The following is a 21,780-nucleotide window of genomic DNA, read 5'->3' on the forward strand; positions in this document are numbered from 1 at the left end:
CACACCTCCTACTGGGGATGTGCCTGCAACCAATGTACATGCCCTTGACCAGAATCAAACCCGGGACCTTTCAGTCCACAGGTCGATGCTCTATCCACTGAGCCAAACCGGTTTTGGCCATAACATGTTTTTAAAAAAATAATTTTTGTGCCCTGACCAGACTTTTTTTGTGGCTCATTAAGTATGGTCCTGTGCACCAGGAGGTTGCTGGTTTGATTTCCAGTCAAGGTCACACAAGGGGGTGTGCAGCAGATCAATGTTTCACTCTCACATCAATGTTTCTCCTCTAAAAATCAACCTATTCTTTATTTATTTATTTATTTATTTATTTTTAAATAGAAGCTCAAACAGAGGCCTACAGAGGTCAGGATGGGAAAGACCAGTTACCAACGATATTCTTTTTTTCTTTTTCTTTTTAAAAAATATATTTTATTGATTTTTTACAGAGAGGAAGGGAGAGAGATAGAGAGCTAGAAACGTCGACGAGAGAGAAACATCGACCAGCTGCCTCTTGCACACCCCCCACTGGGGATGTGCCCACAACCAAGGTACATGCCCTTGACCGGAATCGAACCTGGGACTTTCAGTCCACAGACCGACGCTCTACCACTGAGCCAAACCAGTTTCAGCTCAACCTATTCTTTAAAGAATATTAATATTTTGTAAAATAAATTTCAGACTTGTAGAAAAGTTTCAAGAATAGTACAAATTATTTCTATACATCATAAAACATTTTTGAATTGAGATTTACTTTTATCCTTAAGTTTGAACTCATTCAATGTGACAATCCCAGGGTGACCTTATGAGTAAAATGGAAAATAAGTACATTATAAGGTAAAATACATTTTGTTGATAAAAATCTTTAAGATGTTCCAGTTCAATAAATGATCAAGTAATTCAGATTGGCGTTGATAACCCTTTTGTCTAAGAAGTTGTTCATTAGCATTTAAAATTTATTTTTTATTGATTTACTTTAAAGAGAGAAGGAAGAAGAGAGACATCAATTTGGCTTCTTGTATGTGCTCTGACCAGGGGTCAAACCCACAACCTTGGTGTATGGAGACAATGCTCTAACCAACTGAGCTATCTGGTTAGGACCTGTTAGTTAGCATTAAATGCATTGTATGTCACCCTGACCAGGTGGCTCACCTTTATTCTTTACTTCTAAGTTCCAAGGGCTCTTCCTTTGCCTCTATAACTTGTTTCCTAAGCCCATTTCTTGTACAAATTACTTTTACTTCTGTATAGTTTGAGTCGTGGCTCTGAATTGTTTCCTTGCCAGAACTCAAGTAGTGAGGTTGCTGAACTCAGGTCTGGTCTAACCCCCCTGGTCTAACAGCTGGGGGTGTTCCACTACTGCCAGCAGGTGTGAACTTCAGAGGGCACACACTGCAGTGTGGAAAATGATTCCCTTTCCAGTTTCCTTTAGTCTTTAAAAAAAAATCTTTCAGAAAAAAATGTGATTATGTTCAGCAGAAAGTTGGTTTGACAACTAACACTTGGCATCTAACACTTGGCTAGTCCCTTTAAAGCAAAATCAGGGTCAAGTGCTTTAAACAAACAATAGATAGCTTGGCCAGGCATGGCTCAGTGGTTGAGTGTTGATCTATGAACCAGGAGGTCGAGGTTTGATCCCCGGTCAGGACATATGCTGGAGGCAACTAATCAATGAGTCTCCCTCATTGATGTTTCTATCTTTTGTTCCCTCTCCCTTCCTAAAGTCAATAAAAATGTATTTAAAAAACAAACAATAGATACAAATTAATAACTTGTTTTCTTTGACCTTAGTTCCATTGTACTCTTTTATGGCAAGGAATAATGAATTTCTATTGGTAGTACTAATATAAAATTTCTTCTCAGACGTGTTTAATTGCTTGCATATGCATAGAATACCTTTGAAAGGAAGTACAAAAAAATTGATATTGCTGCCTTCAGGGACTCTTTCTGGGTGGCTAGGGGAAGAGAGGGAAAATTTTTATGCTCTTCTGCATAAAATTTTAATTTTGTAACTCCCAAATGAAGAGAAAACAACTGATAGTGCAGATGGTAGGGAGAATATGGCAAAAAGCATGACGGCCTTAAGAGAATAAATAAAACTACAGAAACTAACAGGAGGAAAGAAAAATTTCTAGGAGAAACCCGGGAATGGGGCGACCAAGTACCACCCATCGCCTCAGTGAGACTTGGTTTCTGTGGCTAGGGAGATCCAAATGCGCATGCGCATAGCCTCGGCGATCATTGGTTCCTGTGTAGGGAGATCGGTCTGCGCATGCGCACAGCCTCCAACTAGCCATTTCTGCGAAGGTACGCTCCACCCTCCGCCGAGAGCGGGGAGAACGGCGCCTGCGTGCGGAGGTCCCGCCCCGCCCCTTGTAGTCTGCGAATCCCGCGGCTCCGAGGCCGGGGTTGTCTGGGCGCCGGAGGTGGTGCCCTGGCAGGCGGGGGAGTTGCGGGAGGCCGGGGTGGGCGCGGAGGAGTGCGGCCCCTCAGAGGACGGCCGGGCAGAGTCCGGTCTGGAGGCGGCGGACGCCGCGGAGGAGATGGAGGCCGGGAGGCCGCGGCCGGTGCTGCGCTCGGTGAACTCGCGCGAGCCGTCCCAGGTCATCTTCTGCAACCGCAGCCCGCGCGTCGTGCTCCCCGTGTGGCTCAACTTCGACGGCGAGCCGCAGCCCTACCCCACGCTGCCGCCGGGCACGGGCCGCCGCATGCACAGCTACCGAGGTAAGGTCGCCCGTTCGCGCTCCGGCCCGCCTTCCCCTTCGGGCGCCTGCCCGCCCCCTTGGCGCTGAGCTGGCCCCCGCGCTCTAGGCCAGACGGCAGCAGCAGCGGCGGCACGACTCATCCAGTGCCCTCCGCCATCCCGGGAGGCCGGTGCCGTTGTCATTATTGTTCCCATTTACGGCCTCAAAGAGGTAGGGACAGATCCAAGTTGACGCTCAGTGGTAGGCATTCTTCTTTATAAAACTGACTAATTTGCATTCGATGGTGGCTTTCCCCCGACCCCCTTCCACGTGTTGTTACCTTAAAAACAGTGCTCCAGCCGAAACCGGTTTGGCTCAGTGGATAGAGCGTCGGTCTGCGGACTGAAAGGTCCCAGGTTCGATTCCCGGTCAGGGGCATGTACGTTGGTTGCGGGCACATCCCCGGTAGTGGGTGTGCAAGAGGCAGCTGGTGGATGTTTCTCTCTCATTGACGTTTCTAGCTCTCTGTCCCTCTCTCTTCCTCTCTGGAAAATCAATAAAATATATTTTTTAAAAAAAGCAAAAAAAAAAAGCGGTGCTCCATCCCTAATGCCCATTGGTTCAGTCCCTGAATGGGAGAATTTCACATTCTTCCATGTCCTCAGTGGGCCAGGCCCGCGTAGGCGCCCTGTATGCACAGAGAACACAGCCAGCGTCAAATTTGCTGCGATGGGAACAGCACAGAGGATTGCTGGAACTTGCAGCCGGCTTCTGCTCAGTGAGGGGGCGGCAGTGGTGGTGGTGGGAGTGGTGGGTACACGTGTGGTTTCAACTACGGAGAGCTTCTCAGAGAAAAAAAGGGAGTCCTTCCTGCAGGATGAATGGGAGCTACCAATCCAAGACAGTTGTAGGCAGAGGGAACCACAGGGGCTGAAGGAGAAGAAGGTATGATGGAATGGTGGGAGGGGAAGCCCTAAAGGCGATTTTGCCTCTAGAGAAATGGGAGCCATTGCAGGTTTTCCAGCAGGGACACGACATTGCCAGATTTACATTCCGAAAAGCTCACTCAGGTTGGGTTGCAAAGTGGTTTGCGGGGGAAGAGTGCTGTTGAGGAACCAGTTAGGAAGCTGTTGCAATGGCCTAGGGGAAGATTAGGTCTTATTGCCTAAAGAGGTAGTAACCTCCCAATGGCTTTCAAGAAGAAAGTAGTCCTACGCTCCCTTAATTTTCACAACCCTAGAAATAGACTCAGACACAGAGAACAGAAGGGAGGAGAGTTGGGGAGGGGGGTGCTGGGTGAAAAAGTTGAAGGAGTTTAGAAGTACAAATTGGCAGTTATAAAATAGTCACAGAGATGCAAAGTACAGCATGGGGAATATCCTGTCCTATCCTATATAATAAAAGGCTAAAATGCAAATTGTCCCTTCCACCGGGTGTTCTACCAGGGTGTGGGGCTGGCTGTCCAATCAGCTGCAGCCCCTCTCCCTGATGGCCCCCTACCCACCTGGATTGGAGGCAGGCAGTGGCCAACCTCCCACGTCCCCTCCTCTGGCCAGCCTGGGCAGGCTGGCCCGACCCCACCGGTGCATGAATTCGTGCACCTGGTCTCTAGTAGTCAATAATATATATACAATAAAAGCCTAAGTGGCTGTTACAACAGAACGATCAGTTGCTATGACACACACTGACCACCAGGGGGCAGATGCTCAGTGCAGAAGCTTCCCCCAGCCCACAGGAAGATAGGGCCTGCTGGCCAACCTCCTGGTCTCTCTCCCTAGCCAGCAGGCCCCGATTGCCCTATTGGGGCTGGGCCCTGGGCTGGGATGGGGAAACAGGGATGGGCAGTGGCAGATGTGGGCAGTGAGGGAAGAAGAGGTGGGGAGGAGGGGAGGCAGGGAACCTGATCCGTCCTGATTGCCAGCCAGGCCTAGGGACCACACCATGCACTAATTCCATGCATCGGGCCTCTAGTATTGTAATAACTATGTACCGTATTTTTCGGACCATAAGACGCTCCGGACCATAAGACGCACCAGTTTTTAGAGAAGGGAAATGAAGAAAAAAAGATTCTGAAACAAATAGTGTCCTAAAATATTTTATGTGCATTAAAACCCAACATCACAGTCATAAACACATGTAATCAACCCTGTAAAGCACATGTGTCAAACATAAGGCCTGCGGGCCAAATCCGTCCCGCCAGGCCTTGCAATGTGGCCCGCACTGCGCTGTCATCACTGCACTCCGCTGCGTTTCCATCACAATGACAGTTTATGACTGTTCAGTAAACCATTCGGCCCACGATTTAGGCTGGATTTTAGATTTTGGCCCCTTCTCTGATTGAGTTCGACACCCCTACTGTAAAGTAAACAGCAGCATTTAGAACCATTTTAGAGCCGGGCAAGCACACAGAGACCACACAGAGCCGGGCAAGTAAAAAAACTTTTTTTTTAAAGTATATGTGTAGGTTATATTTGGACCATAAGACGCAGGGACTTTTCCCCCCCACTTCTGGGGGGGAAAAAGTGCGTCTTATGGTCCGAAAAATACGGTATTGTGCCAGGTGGCTGGTATGTCTCAGATTGTTGAAGCAAATGTTTCCTGTGCATCAAAGGTCAAGATTTGATTCCCAGTCGTCATATACCTGGGTTTCAGGTTTGATCCCCGGTCGGTGTGTGTGGGAGGCAACTGATCAATGTTTCTCTTCTCTCTCTCTCTTTCAAAAAAAAAAAAATCAATAGAAACATATCCTTGGGTGAGGGTTAATATATGTATAAATATATATATTACCAGGTGAATATACTTAATGTCACTGAACTATACACTTAAAATCGTTTAAATGGTCAATTTTATGTTATGTATATTTTACACAACAAAATATGACCAGTTTACATTTCTTAAATTTTCATATCAAATCTTCAAGTAAGTTTATGTTCCAGGAACACATGCTATATTTTTTCTGAGAGATACCTCCTCCCTCCTTAAACAGAATTAAGCCTAGAGATTTGCCTCCTTTCTCTCTCTGTCTCTGTCTCTGTCTCTCTCTCTCTCTCTCTCTCTCTCTCTCTCTCTCTTGCATGTGATTATTTGTTTCTCATTCAGGAGTAAATTACATAGAATATAAGTGTACAGATCTTAGGGTTTGATGTGTTTTGACTAATGTAGCAACACCTAGATCGAGTTACAGACTAGAACATGTCTGTCACCCAGAAAGCACCCTTTTGTTCTTTCCCTTCCAGAGGCAACCACTCCTCTGATTTTTTTGTATCATAGATTGGTTTCCTCTGTTCCGGCAAAACGTTCACTTTCTGTCTGGCTTTTTCTCTCAACATGGTGTTTTAGCACCTTCTTCTTTTATTTTTTATTTTTTTATTAAATTATTATCTGTGTACATATACCATTGGCACCTTTTTTTAAATCTTCACCTGAGGAATGAGGATATTTTCCCATTGATTTTCTAGAGAAAATGGGAGGGAAGAGGAGGGGGAGAAAAAAACATGGATGTGAGAGAGAGACATCGATTGGTTGCCTCCCACATGCTTCTGATGGGGGTGAGGAGTGGGTTCTGAGAGGATTGGGGTTGGGCTGAGGATCAGAACTGTAATCCAGGTATGTGCCCTTGACTGGAATAGAATCCTCAACCCTCTGGTGCGCAGGCCATGCTCTTACCACTGAGCCACACTGGCCAGGACTGCATCTTCTTGTTTTTGAGAAACACAGGTTTGAGGAGTCAGTGACCTCCTCTCCTTTAGTTTGCAGTGTTGTGGTTTGCTTTTCCTCCGTGGCAGAAGATAGGGATAGGGTTTGGAGCTTCAGGTACATGCCCTTCTATTTACTGGCCCTGTTGCCTTGAGCAAGTCACTTGGCTTTTTCAGACCTATTTTCTCATCTGTAAATGCATCTATTGTGAGGCTTGAGTAAGCTAATATTATGATGTTTTGCATGACACTTAAGCAGAATGGCAAGTATTTCATTATCAGTCCAGGATGATGAAGCAAATGGGTGTGTCCCTACTTAACAGCTTCTGCTTGTATTAACAGGTCACCTTTGGCTCTTCCGAGATGCTGGGACATATGATGGGCTTCTGGTTAACCAAACTGAACTATTTGTGCCATCTCTCAATGTTGATGGACAGCCTATTTTTGCCAACATCACACTACCAGGTACTGTTATTCCATTTTACTCCCCCCCGCCCCCCCCCAATCTTACTTTTTAAAAAGATAAGGCTGTTATAAGTACAGGTAAGGTATGTACACATATAATACCTTAATTTAAAAAAATGAGGGGAAAAAAATAGAGGAAAGGGCACTTACAGGAGCCAAGCCCTTACTGATTTTCTCCTGATGCTCACGAGGTTTTCAGCCTTCCTGTGTCCTATTCTCCACCACAAATAAAATGGAAGTAATGTGTGTGTAGGCTCTGTATTGAGCAAAGGTGTTGTGGTGTTTCAAAAGCTCTTTGGGACAGGCCAGTGTGGCTCAGAAGTTGAATGTCAACCTTTGAAACACGAGGTCATGGTTTGATTCCCCATCCGGGAACATGCTCGGGTTGTGGGCTCGATCCCCATTAGGGGATGTGCTAGAGGCAGCTGATCAGTGATCCTCTCTCATTGTTGATATTTCAATCTCTCTCTCCCTTCCTCTTCTCTAAAATATAAATAAATAAATATATATATATATATTTTTTTATTTTTTATTTTTATTTTTTAAAGCTCCCTGGCCCTGGCTGGTGTGGCTCAGTTGGTTGGGCATCATCATCCAAAGATTCCCAGTCAGGGCAAATGCTGGGTTTCAGGCTCCATCTCCAGTGTGCGGAGTCAGCCAGTCCATATTTTGCTATCACATCGATGTTTCTCTCTCTCTTCCTCTCCCTTTCTCTCTCTCTAAAAAAATTAAAAATTTTTGGGCTTGTCAGAGTTGGGCTAAATTAAAATATCTGATTGTAGACTTATGAATGCATTTTGTTACCCTGGTCTTGAAGCAGAATTATGCCTTGGAGTTTCAGAAGAACAAAGTATAGGAGATTGATATTAAGCACTTGTTTATATGACTTCTGGTGTTGTATTTTTTAATGTTATTTAACCCAGTCAAACTCGGTGCAATCAGGGATTTAAAAAAATAACTTAATTGAACATTGGCCTCATAGTGATTAAGTTGAACCTGCCGATGTGGCTCAGTGGTTGAGCTTCATGCTGTGAACCAGGAGGTCATTGTTCAATTCCCGGTCAGGATACATGCCCAGATTGTGGGCTCGATCGCCAATAGGGGGCATGCAGAAGATAGCTGATCAATGATTCTATCCCATTGATGTTTCTAGCTCTCCCTCTCCCTTCTTCTCTCTAAAATCAGTAAAAACATATTAAAAAAAGAAAGAAAGAAAGAAACTGATGTTCTTGTGGGATTAAAAAACATTACCACATTAAGTATTTGCATCTTTATAAGGTTCAGGCTAATATATAGATCCTGTTTTAAAGAAGTGGGTATACAAAAATGATCATTGATAAATTAAATGAAGTACCCTTAGAGAGTAAGTAAAATCAGAGTTCAGTTCCTCCAAATTCAGTTATATACTGTTTTGGTTACTTATTGCTATTTTAATAACTACCCCAAAACTAACAACCATTTGATTTGTTCATAATTCTGCACTCTGGACTGAGTTCAGCTAGGTGGTTATTCTGCTCATTGGTGTCATTGGTGTGTCTGCCTTCTCCTGGCATGTTGGCTGAGGGCTAGTCTTCTCTCCCATGTAGTCTCAGTGCCTATCCCTCTTTGTATGGCCTGTCCTGCAGGGTAACTCGGGGCTTCTGAGAGGGTAAAAGTGGAAGTTGCTTAAGGCTTAGACTCAAAATTGCCACAGTGTCATTTTACCCACATTCAGTTATTAAAGCACACGACAATCCCAGCCCACTTTCAAGGGGAAGTTAGTACACAAGGTTATGAATACCGTGAAATGCCGATTGGGACCATCATATTACATTCTGCCACAATACATGTACTCGCTTTTTTAATTTTTATTTTTTTGCCCAAAATGAGATCCATCTGTAGTAAATGTAATTGCCATTGTTGGCAAAGCCTCTTGCTCATCCCTTGTCTGAAGACATGCACGAATTTCGCTGCTGAAGATTCGGTTTTCTGCCCTTACAGTGTATACCCTAAAAGAGCGATGCCTTCAGGTTGTACGCAGCCTCGTCAAGCCTGAGGATTACAGGAGACTGGACATTGTGAGATCACTCTACGAAGATCTGGAAGACCACCCAAATGTGATGAAAGACCTGGAGCGGCTGACACAGGAGCATATTGAAAATCAGCGGATGGAAGAGGATTTACACTGAAATATGTACTTCTAAGTCTTAGCTGTGGATGGAATGGGCTAGTCTTAATCTAGATACAGGACTGGTCACTTATGCTCAGTGTCAAGGTCTCATTCTTTGAGTAAAATAAGCTCCATTGCTTAAAAGAAAGTTAACTGACTTCACTAGGTATTGTGATGTTTAGGGGCCAACATCACAAAATGTAATGTCCGCCCTCTTTAGAAGTGTTCATGAAGGGAAAGTAGCTGCCTCTTTGTGAGTCAGGAGAGGGTAAGAACCTTTGTGTAAGTAATTCAGTGAGAATTATAGCATATTCATTGATTGTAAGAAAGCAGTGGCATCTGCTTTTAATTGCTGTATTGTGGTTGGTGATATGTCTGCCTCCTGCTTTGAGAGACTGAGATGTCCTTGAGGCAGGGACAAAACTGTCTGCTCTTTGAGACCCCAGTGCCTCTCACATTATGAGCCTTCATCTGTGTTTGTTGAATGAACAAACCAGTGGATATTTTGATAGAAAGTATTTGGAAGGTTTGCCATTTTTTGCAGGGGGAAAATAGGGAAACTTAAAGTGTATACAGTAAATAAATGTTTTAAAGGGGATCATTTTTATAGAAAGCACTTTTAATAATTTTATAAATTTTGTGCTTTTTTTCTGTTCACTATTGTTCCAGTGCTGTCTTATTACTGTTTCTAAACCCGGATTAGCTTTTTACAGTTACTGTGATGCTAGCTCTTTTGAAACTTTTGACATCTACACAGAAGATAGAAGAAAGGAGCTGTCCTCTTGTTTAATAAGAAGGAGATACTACCATACTGTGAATAGGTCTCTGCCAAGTGTGGGTATTTCTGTTTCTTTTTGTAAATCCATGACATTTCTGTTTGGTTCAACATTTTTAATCCGGCAGGATATGGTGACACTTACCACAAAGCCCTAGCAGTTCTGGGAAGTTCCTGCTCACCCACAGTGGATTCAGAGAGTAGCCTGGAATGTTTTATAGTTTTATACTTCCTCATAGGCTGGACTTAAATTCATTCAGTACTTCTATCTGGCTTCCTTTTGTATAATAGTTTGAAGAAATCAGTGAGAAACTTTTGGAAATGCAAAAAATAAAAGGAAGAGAAAGATCACTACAGATAAACTATTTAAATACAATCACTAACTTAACATTTTGAATTTTCAGCCCCTTTTAGGGCAACTTTTGGTTTGTTTCTACACAGTGGAGGTTATACTGTACGCACAATTTTGTATTCTTTCTCATTTAACTTTATAACTTACAGCTTAAGTATCTTCTATGGCATCTTTATAAGCTCTCCATAGACATTACTATACTCTGTCTTGTAAATAATGCTGGGACATTTCTCGGCATCTTTAGTTCCTGTGCTAACCTTTGAGCACAGTTGCTGAGCTCTGCAGAACGAAGTGAATGAGACAAACCCCACGGTTGTCTCATTATACATTAAGTTTCACCCATTCTGGTTCTCTTCAGCATTCAGCAAAATAGTTGGCTTTTAGGCCGCTCCGAGAGAGAAGAGCCTGTTATAGTACTCGTTCAGTGATATACTTATAAATCTAATTTTTTTATGTAGGGTAGAAGGAATGCTGGTATAGAAGGTAGCAACGTGAGTTCCATAGTTAGATGGGGTGGGATTTAAGGAAGTCTGCTGGTGCTGGATTAGTTTGATGTTGGTGTTATTTTATTTTTTAACCTGTCTGTGTCAAAATGAGATTTCATATTCCAGTTGTTAAAACATGCAATTTTGAGTACTGTGTTTTTTGTGTTGTCCAAGGAAGACTGAAAATCTGTAGCATGAATAATATGTTTTTCATTTGAAGTCTTATGAATGTATTAGATGTATTAAAAGACTATGCTGTTTCCTATTTTGAGTTTAAAAAACCTTTTTAATACATTAAATGGTGCTGAGTAAAGGAAACAGGGGAGGTGTGTTTGGTGTTATTTTAACAAGGCTCTTCTCTGGGAGAGAACTGACAGCCATGGTTATTTAAAGGCGTAAGGTGGGGAGGGAGTAGCAGGCACAAGCAACTCACTTTATTCTCAGTTCCTTCTCTTTACAACACTGGTTTTGTTGTTTTTTTAAACCATTGTTTATTTTAACTTTATTTTTTCTAATAAATATGCTATATCACTAAAAATTGTTAAGCACTACTGAAAAGCATTAAGAAAAATACTTAGGTTGGAAAAAACTTTTTTGTGTTTTTGTTTGTTTTTTCATGAAAACAGAACCAACCTTAACAGATTCCTCACTGAAGAAGGTACACAGCTCTGGCCGTAGCTCAGCTGGTTAGCGTCCTCCGACATGCCAAGGTTGAAGATACATCCCTGGTCAGGTGACATACAGAAATCAATCAGTGAATGCATACGTGAGTGGAACAACATGTTGTTGTTTCTCTCCCCCCTTCCTGTCTCTCTAAAATAAATTTAAAAAATAAATACAAAGAGGATACACAGATAGCAACTAAGAATGTGAAAAGATGCTTCACATCATGTGTTATCAGGGAAACGAAAATTGAAATAAGATACCACAAAGCACTATTAAGAAGGCCACACTCTGTGATACAACACCAAATGCTGGCAAAGTTAAACATACTGTTACCATACTACCGATGGTACTCCTTAGTATTTACTCAAAGGAGTTCAAAACTTAACATTGAAAACCCTGCACATGGATATTTATAACAACTTTATTCATAATTGCCAAAACTTGGAAGCAACTAAGATATCCTTCAGTAGGTGATAAATAAAATATGGTACATCCAGACACTATATATATATTTTACATATATATTTTAAAGTCGATTTTAAAGAAGGGGAGAGCGAGAGAAACCGATTTGTTGTTCCACTTACTTATGTAGGTACTCATTCTTATAAGTGCCTTGACTAGGGATGGAACCAGCAACCTTGGCATATTGGTTCAGTGCTCTAACCAACAGAGCCACCCAGCCAGGGCACACACTGGACTCTTCCGCAGTCAAGAGAAATGAGCTGGCCACCGTGAAAAGACACGGAAGGAAACAAACGTTTATTATTAAACGAAAGAAGCCAATGTAAAAAAGTCACATTCTGTATGATTCTGGGAAAGGCAGAATTATGATGTAAAAACGTTCGTGGTTGCCAGGGCTTGAGGGGAGAGAGGAATGACCGGGCAGATCACAGGATTTTTTTAGGGCAGTGAAACTATCCTGTATGTTTCTATACATGTGCTATACTATGTACTACACTACATGATCTATGACATCATACATTTGTCCAGGCCCATGGAATGTACAACACCAAGAGAGAACTCTGAACTATGGACTATGGGTAATAATGATGTGTCATTGTAGGTTCATTAATTACCACAAATGTGTCACTCTGGTGGGGATTGTTGATAATAGAGGAGACTATATGTGAGGGCAAAAGGTGCATGGGAAATCCCTGTTCCTCTCAATTATGTTGTAAACCTAAAACTGCTCTTTAAAGTCTATTTAAAAAAGAACCAAAGCCGAGACCGGTGTGGCTCAGTGGATAGAGCGTCGGCCTGCGGACTGAAAGGTCCCGGGTTCAATTCCGGTCAAGGGCATGTACCTTGGTTGCGGGCAACATCCCCAGTGGCAGGTGGTACAAAAGGCAGCTGGTTGATGATTCTCTCTCATCGATGTTTCTAGCTCTCTATTCCTCTCTCTTCCTCTCTGTAAAAAATCAACAAACTATTTTTTTTAAAAATAAATAAAAAAGAACCAAAAAAAATGTAAGTGGTTAACATTTCACCAGTGCTTATATTGTAAAGGTAATAAAAGGCTGAAACCGATTTGGCTCAGTGGATAGGGCGTCGGTCTGCAGACTAAAAGGTCCCGGGTTCGATTCCGGTTAAGGGCACATACCTTGGTTGCGGGTACATCCCCAGTGGGGGGTGTGCAGGAGGCAGCTGGTTGATAATTCTCCCTCATCGATCTTTCTGGCTCTATCCCTCTCCCTTCCTCTCTGTAAAAAATCAATAAAATATATATTAAAAAAAAAAAGTAATAAAAGGACAGGGCACTGGGTAGAAATCAATGTGCACTGAAAATATTAAATAGGTATTAATATTTTGCACTCTGGACTTAGAAATAACAGTAAGAGCTTTCCAGATACTTAATTCTAGATTTCTGTGTATTAGCATTCTATATATATATATATAGATAGATAGATAGATAAATAGGTAAATATAGATATAAAAATAGATATATATATATATATATTTTTTTTTTAATTGATTTTAGAGAAGAAGGGAAAGGGAGAGAGAGATAGAAACATCAATGATGAGAATCACTGTTGGGCTGCCTCCTGCACATCCCCTACTGGGGATCAAGCACGCAACCCAGGCATGTACCCTTGATGGGGGAATTGAACCCAGGACCCTTCAGACTGCAGGCCAACACTATTCACTGAGCCTAACCAGCTAGGGCTGTCTTAGCATTCTTAGCACCTCAGTGTTACTCTGCCTGCTACCATGTTATTGTTTCCCATCAAAGTCCAGGGTTAAATTCCTGGTTAGGGAACATGCTTGGGTTTTGGGTTCAATCCCCAGTCAGGGTGCATACAGGAGCCAACTGGTCAATGTGCTCTCCTCTGTTTTAAATGAATTTTATGTCCTTTACTCAAGGGAAACCCATCTATTTATCGGTGGAATACAGCGCCTTCCAAGCAGTGGAGCTCTCTTTTCTGTGAACTTCTCAATGTCCTCAGTGGCAGCTGCCATTTTTTAAGTACATTGTGCAAGTAAGACCCTGGAGCAGGCGTTCTATTTGGCTGTCAATCCACTTCCCTGGCTCACAGCTCTGAGCAGTAGGGATGACTAGTCCCATTTTACAGATGTGTAAAGCAAGGCTTGGGAAGTGAAATGCATTGTCCAGGGTCACAAAGCCCGTTGGTCGCAGAACTGGAACTTCGCCTTAGGACTTCTCATTTCATTTCAGGTCCCTTCTTCTGAGCCACAATTCCATTGCTGATGTTTACAGCTGCAAAGTGGTACTCTTAGTTGTTGATCTGCCTTCGATGATGTTGTCTACACTCTTGGAACCTATTTACTTCTGTGTAAAAATGAGATAATATCTGTAGTATAGGCTTATGAGAATTACATAAAATAATTTAGGCAGCCGAAACCGGTTTGGCTCTGTGGTAGAGCGTCGGTCTGTGGACTGAAGGGTCCCAGGTTCGATTCCGGTCAAGGGCATGTACCTGAGTTGCGGGCACATCCCCAGTAGGGGGTGTGCAAGAGGCAGCTGGTCGATGTTTCTCTCTCATCTACATTTCTAGCTCTCTATCTCTCTCCCTTCCTCTCAGTAAAAAAATCAATAAAATATATAAAAAAAAATAATTTAGGCAAAGCACACTATTAAGTTGTAGTGTTTATTATAGTAGTTATTTTATTAAAGAGGGAGTTTGTAGCCAGTGGTCAGACTGCTAGGTTTCAAATCTCAGCTCTGCCTCTTATACCTGAATGAGTTTAAACAAGTTATTTAACTTCTCTGTGCCTCAGTTTCCTCCTCTGTAGAATGGAGATAATCACCACACCTTCCTACCTCTTGGAGTCATTGTGAGGAATAAGTGAAATAAGCCAGGTGAAGTCTGTTCAATAAACTCTAGTCATTATTTTGTATAAGTTCTCCTCAGACCCTATTTGATAATCCAATTTGCCTCACAGTCCCTCTTACCATATTCCTCCACTAATATTGATCACATTAACAGATAATGAACATGAGAAAATATGCAATTAGCCTCCCCCACTCCCTTTCATTATACTCTACTTTTGTTCTCTAACATTACCTATCATCTATAATACTGTTATATTTAAAATTTTTAAATCTTTATTGTTGAAAGTATTACGTATGTTCCCCTCCCCCCTACTTATTTTTCATTTTTAAAAAAATATATTTTATTGATTTTTTACAGAGAGGAAGGGAGAGGGATAGAAAGTTAGAAACCTTGATGAGAGAGAATCATCGACCAGCTGCCTCCTGCACATCCTCTACCGGGGATGTCCCTGCAACCAAGGTACATGCCCCTGACCGGAATCAAACCCGGGACCTTTCAGTCTGCAGGTCAACACTCTATCCACTGAGCCAAACCGGTTTAGGCTTATTTCTCATTTTTATTGCTTACTGTCTGTCTCTCTCCCTGGCAGGGATTTTGTTTAGAGATATCCCCAGCACTTGGCACATAGTAGCTGCTCAAACAAAAATTAGCCATTATTGTGATAAAGTCTACCTTGGCTAGTCCTCCCCCTCATAGTTCTGAATTCCTAATTTCCCTTAATCAAATTCCCTTTTGCTTTTTGGCAATGGCACTTATTATGTTTTAACAAACTATGAAATATACTTATTCAGTATTTTGATGAGTGATTGCTGCTTCCTCCTATCACCTCGGTCTAGAGTGTAAGTATCATGAAATCAAGGACTTTTTTTTTTTAATTGATTGATTTCAGAGAGAGGAAGGGAGAGAGAGAGTTAGAAACGTCGATGAGAGAGAATCATTGAGCCACACCTGCCAGACTTTTACAGGTTTTCTCTACTTAGGTACCTCCAACCCCTAGAAGAATGCCTGAATTATATGTGGCAGAGCGCCAAAAGCACAGGAAGTGGAGTCAGAAGGTCTCCTAGGACCGACCGGGAATTCTCGGATGGCCTTCACCGTGTTTCCTCCCCACCTTGGGCCTCCGTTTCCACTCCCAGCTCCTATCCTCTTGGTTTGCTTCCCAGCAGCTCTGGTCCCGCCAGCCGGACGGCGCCGCGCCGCCCATGGCCGCTAGGGGGCAGTGTGTCCAGCGCCGGCTCCGCCCACTTCCCGGGGGGGCGGGGCGCGGGGGCGCGGGGGCGGGACGGCCCGCCCCGGAGTCCAGAAGCCGAGTCCCCGCGGCGCCGGGCTCAGTGTCCCGGGAGCTCCCCGCCGGCCCTTCCCGTGCAGCCATGTCCTGCTACATCTACCAGCTGCCCTCCTGGGTGCTGGACGACCTGTGCCGCAACATGGACACGCTCAGCGAGTGGGACTGGATGCATTTCGGTGAGTGGCCCCTCGCGACCCCGCCGTCCGGCTGGGAGGCGCCCTCCCAGCGGGTCCCGCTCCGAGGGGCTCTGCCCCCGCCTCCGCCGGGCGCCCGCAGGCCGGCCACAGGCCCCTCGCTGGCCCCGGGCGACCTTCGGGAGGCGCAGTGTGGCCTCCGAAGTTCCCGCTGTCACTGAGCCCTTCGGAAGTCATGCCGCCTGCTGTGCCGTTCGGCGGGGAGCAGCGACTGTGAATCACCGGGGTGCGGGCTCTGGTGTGAGCACCGGGCGGGGGTCATCTGTCCCCTTTAGTCCCACAGCCTATAAAGGGCACATTTCCCTCACCCGTTTTAGAAAGGGAGCCCAAACCGGTTTGGCTCAGTGGATAGAGCGTCGGTCTGCGAACTGAAAGGTCCCCGGTTCGATTCCGTCAAGGGCAGTACCTTGGTTTCCGCACATCCTCAGTGGGGAGTATGCAAGAGGCAGCTGTTGGATGATTCTCTCTCATCGGTGTTTCTAACTCTTCCTCTCTGTAAAAAAAATCAATAAAACATTAAAAAAAAAAAAAAGAAAAGAAAGAAAGAAGAAAGAAAGTAAAAAGAAAAAAGAAAGGGAGAAGTCACTTGCCAGGACCCTGGCCTTGCAAAGTGGCAGAATGGCATTAGAAGGCCCGGTCAGGCCCCCCCAGGACATTGTAACTCCTTGGCGTGTTTTGTTTGTTTGTGCCCGATGATTGGCTGAGAGCACGTGGCGTCCAGGGGGAGGCTGGGCTTGTTGGTGCTCAGGTTCCCAAGCAGAGGTCTGCAGTTCAGCTGGTGATTTGGGGGGAGTTGCTTAACTTCTCTGAGCCTCAGCTTTTTAATCTGTAAACTGGAGGGTGTGAGGAACAAAAAATTGTTTAGTTGATTTTAGAGAGGGAAAGGAGAGGAGGCAGGGTGGGAAGGAGGGAGAAGGAGAGAGAGAGAGAGAGAAGGAGAGAGAGAGAGAGAGAGAGAGAGAGAGAGAGAAGGAGAGAGAGAGAGAGAGAGAGAGAGAGAGAGAGAGAGAGAGAGAGAGAGAGAGAGAGAGAGATTAGTTGTTCCACTTATTTATGCATTCTTTGGTTGCTTCTTGTATGTGCTCTGACCTGAGATCTAACCGGAAATCATGGTATATCAGACTATACTCTAACCACCTGAGCTACCTGGCCAGGGCCAAGGAATAAAAATTGTCTAAAAGGCACCTGACACTTAAGGGTCATAAATTCTAGAGATTCTTGTAGTAATAGGTGTTAACAATGATCATCTTAGTTTTATGTTTTAATCAGTGTTAACAAAGATCATCTTAATTTTATGTTTTAATCTAAAATCAATTAAACATGCCACTTTATTTTCAAAATAATATTTATCTGTTCTTTAAAATTTAGATTATAACATATACTCTTTATACCAGAGTATATAATGTATATGTACAGTTGAGAGAAATGAACATGTATGTGTTACTCATCTAGTTTGAGCAAATAATATATATTTTAACCCAGCGGTTCTCAAACACAGGTGATTTTGCCCCTTAGGAACATTTGCCAATGTCTGAAGACATTTTTGGTTGACAGAACTTGGAAAATGCAGTGGGTAGAGGCCAGATATGTTGCTAAACATCCTAGAATGCACAGGATGTTCGCCCTCCACAAAGAATTACCCACCCTGCCTTGGCCACTGTGGTCCAGTTGATTGGACGTCATCCAGTGCAAGGAAAGGTTGCTGGTTTGATTCTGGTCATTGCGGGCTCCATCCCTGGTAGCAGGAGGCAGCAGATCGATGTCCTACTCTCACATCAATGTTTCTCTCTCAAAATTAATTTTTTAAAAAATCTTAAAAAGATCAAGAATTATCTAGCCCAAAGTGTCAATAATGCTGAGATTCAAAAACTGCTTTAAACCAGTAACAAAAATAATAAATGTTTGTTGCAAAATATAGTGGGAAACTGAATTCAAATTCCATCACTCAGGGCTACCCATTTTTAATATAGGAGGCCCCTGAATACCACCAGAGTGGTGAGTGTTTTATGTAGTCTAGCCTTTTTTCTAAACATACTTATTTATGTGTATACATTTTTCAAAAATCACGTCATTTTGAACATTGCGATAGCCTGCTTTTTTCACTTATAAAATACATTCCAATCATTTATCTTTGCCAAGCAATATTCTTTAGCAGCATGGATTTATTTTCGGTGTATATTTTTTATTAAGTATTTTTAATGGATAAAAACAACAAATGCGCTAGGGTAAATAATACACCTAAGATAGAAAAAGGTAAATATCTTTCCACTTCCTGGTCCTCAGCCTCCCTGTTCTCCTTAGGGACAGTCAGTGGTGCCTTGTCAGGGCAACTTTGAGAATGTCTGTTACTACCTGATTTTCTTTGCTTGGATGCTCTGTAATTTAACTGCTTTGAGTATTTGCCGGGCAGTGGACAAACTTTGTGTAAGAGACTCCCTCCGGTTTTTTCCATGTTGGCCTCAATTGTGAAGGCCAGAACAACTTCTGTTTTCTAGGAAATGCACTTACAAGGCACATATAGTAAAACTGAAATGATATAGAGAAGGGCCCTTCTGCAAGGGTGGCACCCAGACTTGTGAAGCATTCAATATTTAAGAGAAAAATAAAGTGCACAGTGCATCTTTAATTTCTCCTGGACAATAGTGTAAATATAAAACCTAAAGATGAGTTTAGATGGTTTCAATCGTGTAAGTTCTTCTAATTCTAGATTAGTCTTTTTCAAGTGTCACTTATCAGGCATAGTTCTGAAATGCTGATAACATAAGTAAGAGGTATCTGGATTTCTTAATATTCATAATTGCATTACCCAAGGATGGGAGTGAGTGTTGAAGTTTAAATTCTAGCCCTGAATCTACCTAATCCTATATAATAAAAGGCTAATATGCAAATCGACTGAACGGTGGACCCACCAGTTAGGGGGCAGCTCCTGCATTGAGTGTCTGCCCCCTGGTGGTCAGTATGCATTATAGCAACCGGTTGTCATCCCCTGAGGGGTCTCAAACTGGGAGAAGGCAGAGGCCGGGCTGAGGCACCCCCCTCCCTCCAGTGCTCAAATGCCATACACCAGGCTTCTAGTCTACCTAATAAAAGAGTAACATGCTAATTGACCGTACCTTTGCTGTGCTCACAGGCCAATTAGGAGTGAGTATGCAAATCAACCCAACAAAGATGGTCAGTTAATTTGCATACACGGGTGCTTGAGCTGCTGGGGGTGTGGTGGGATGCAGGTGTTCCGCCCCACCCCTGACATCTCCGGGCCTCTGCGCAGTGCGGGAAGGTGGGAAGGCGGAAAAGTCAGGGAAAGGAAGGCCAATTCTGGCAGGAATCTCTGTGCATCAGGCTTCTAGTTTTAGAATAAAATCTCTTCAGGTACTTGATTGAAATACCAAAAAACATTTCCAAAAAGTGATAGTTTTAAGTTATCCCAAAAATGTCTTAGACTAGGCTAAGGTTCTAAGTGACATGAGAATTCAGTACAAAAGTATTTACTATGAAGTATACTTCTCACAGATATATTTTCAGTTTCAGCCCAACAGTTAAAACATCTTTTTTTTTTTTTAAATAACTATAAATACATTAAAAAATGTGAGAGTGGTCCATTTTGTAATCTTAATTCAAATGAGATTTGTACAGTTGGATTTTGCATCTGATATCTGGTCGGACTTCAGAGCCATTGTGTTAATTTTTTTTTAAATTAAAAAATATATATATTTTATTGATTTTTTACAGAGAGGAAGAGAGAGGGATAGAGAGTTAGAACATCGATGAGAGAGAATCATTCATCAGCTGCCTCCTGCACCCCCCCCACTGGGGATGTGCCTGCAACCAACGTACGTGCCCTTGACTGGAATCGAACCCTGGACCTCTCAGTCCGCAGGCCAACGCTCTATCCACTGAACCAAACCGGCTTTGGCTCGAGCCATTGTGTTAAAAAAAAAAAAAAATACTATATGTAACAAGGAAAAGGTGCTTTTTCCTTTTAATTCCTTTGATCCATATGGATTTTTTCCCCCAAATTGACTAAAGGATCAAAATGAAAGCTTGTTAATGTGAATCAGTTACTAAACTTGTTTTTGTTAGAAATGTTAATGTAATAAATATCAATGTGGGAGATAATAGTAAAATAAGTAAAGTGTACAGTTCGGTGGCAGTATTTGGGAGCTGCACATCCCTCTCCACAATCCATCTTAGAACATTTTAATTACTCTCAACAGAAACCTGTCCTCCTTAACTGTCTCCCCCACATCCCCACACCCCTATTGCTTTAGGCATTGTTTAATCTGGACATTTTATATAAGTGTAATCACACAACATGTGACTCTTTGCGAATGACTTTTCCTTTAGCATGTTTTCAAGGTGCATCATGTTGTAGCATGACCAGTGCTTCATTTCTTTTTATTACTGAGTGATATTCCATGGTATGGATATGCTGCATTTTATCTACCCAGTTATCAGTTGATGGACTTTTGGGGTTCTTTCCCCTTTTTGACTATTGCGAATAATGTTCCTGTGCACATTGATGTGCAAGTCTTTGTGTGGACATGTTTTCGTTTCCCTTGGGTAGCTATCTTGGGAGTGGAATTACTGAGTCATCGGCTAACTCTACATTTAACGTTTTGAGGAACCACCAGATTTTTCCAAAGTGACTGCACCATTTTACATTCCCACCATCCGTGCATGAGGGTTAGTCAGTCTCTCCACATCTTCACCAGCACTTGTTACTGTCTTTTTTATTCTAGCCCTCGGAGCAGGCGCGATGTGGTGTCCCATTGTGGTTTGATTTGTATTTCCCTCATGACTAAGACATGGGGCGTCTTTCGTGTTCCTGTTGGCCCTTCGTACATCCTCTTTGGGCTTCTAACGCTTTAGGCCCCGGAGACACCAGAATTGCTTAAAGTCCTAATCGGCTTTTCATTGTGGTTTAGAATATAATCCAAACTCGTCACTAGACCTGCCCCGTCTGACACAATCTGACCCCACTGGTGCTGACCTCTCCTCTCCTGCCCCTCTTGCTCATCCTGCTCCAACCACACTGGCCGCGTTGGTTGCACTTGCTGTGTTCTCTGCCTGGGATATTCTTCCACCTGTGCTTCCCAGGACTAGCTTTATGGTCTGTACTAGTTTCCTCTTGCTGCTGTAACAGATTACCATAAGTTTAATGGCTTAGGAATTGCACACGTGTGAGGTTACAGTTCTGGAGGTCAGGAGAACTAACACCAAGGTGCTGGCTGCCTCCCATAGCTCATGGCCCTTTCCTTCAGAGCCAACAGCATAGCATTGTCAGATCTCTGCTTCTATCCTATCTTTTCTTTTCTTTTTAAAAAATATTTTATTGATTTTTTTACAGAGAGGAAGAGAGAGGGAGAATTAGAAACATCGATGAGAGAGAATCATTGATCAGCTGCCTCCTGCACCACCCCCACTGGGGATGTGACTGCAACCAAGGTACATGCCTTTGACCGGAATCGAACCCTGGACCTTTCAGTCTGCAGGCCAACGCTCTGTCCACTGAGCCAAACTGGTTTCGGCCATATCTTTTCTGAATCTGCCACTCCTGCCTCCCTTTTTAGAAGGATCCTTGTAGCTGTATAAAAAGCATGTCAAACTCAAAGGCTCACACGGGCCAAATAAGGTTTAAGTTTAGGTGGGCCACAAAAAACACACACAAAAGCTTCAATTTTCATAGAAAGGTAGGTTTATTTCGATAGAGACATGCTGGATATAAAGGGCTGAAATT

The 21,780-nt window shown here is 43.1% G+C and overlaps 2 protein-coding genes and 1 pseudogene across 2 annotated transcripts in view; all 3 read left to right on the plus strand.

The window, feature by feature from the left end:
* The first annotated feature begins 2,210 nt into the window (after positions 1–2,210).
* Positions 2,211–15,783, plus strand: VHL (von Hippel-Lindau tumor suppressor). The gene is made up of 3 exons (XM_045579634.1): positions 2,211–2,721; positions 6,719–6,841; positions 15,728–15,783. Exons 1-3 carry the CDS (start codon positions 2,211–2,213, stop codon positions 15,772–15,774), a joined length of 681 nt encoding a protein of 226 aa, XP_045435590.1. The 3' UTR covers positions 15,775–15,783.
* A 48-nt stretch (positions 15,784–15,831) lies between these two features.
* IRAK2 (interleukin 1 receptor associated kinase 2) overlaps positions 15,832–21,780 on the plus strand; it is a 59,308-nt gene continuing 53,359 nt past the window's right edge. Inside the window, exon 1 of the mRNA XM_036431099.2 lies at positions 15,832–16,025. Coding sequence (XP_036286992.1) covers positions 15,932–16,025 — 94 coding nt within the window. The 5' untranslated portion in view covers positions 15,832–15,931. The remainder of the gene's footprint in view (positions 16,026–21,780) is intronic.
* On the plus strand, positions 18,544–18,638 carry LOC118715847 (annotated as a pseudogene).

The sequence above is a fragment of the Pipistrellus kuhlii genome, unplaced genomic scaffold (assembly GCF_014108245.1).
Source record: "Pipistrellus kuhlii isolate mPipKuh1 unplaced genomic scaffold, mPipKuh1.p scaffold_m20_p_11, whole genome shotgun sequence".
NCBI classification, from domain to species: domain Eukaryota; kingdom Metazoa; phylum Chordata; class Mammalia; order Chiroptera; family Vespertilionidae; genus Pipistrellus; species Pipistrellus kuhlii.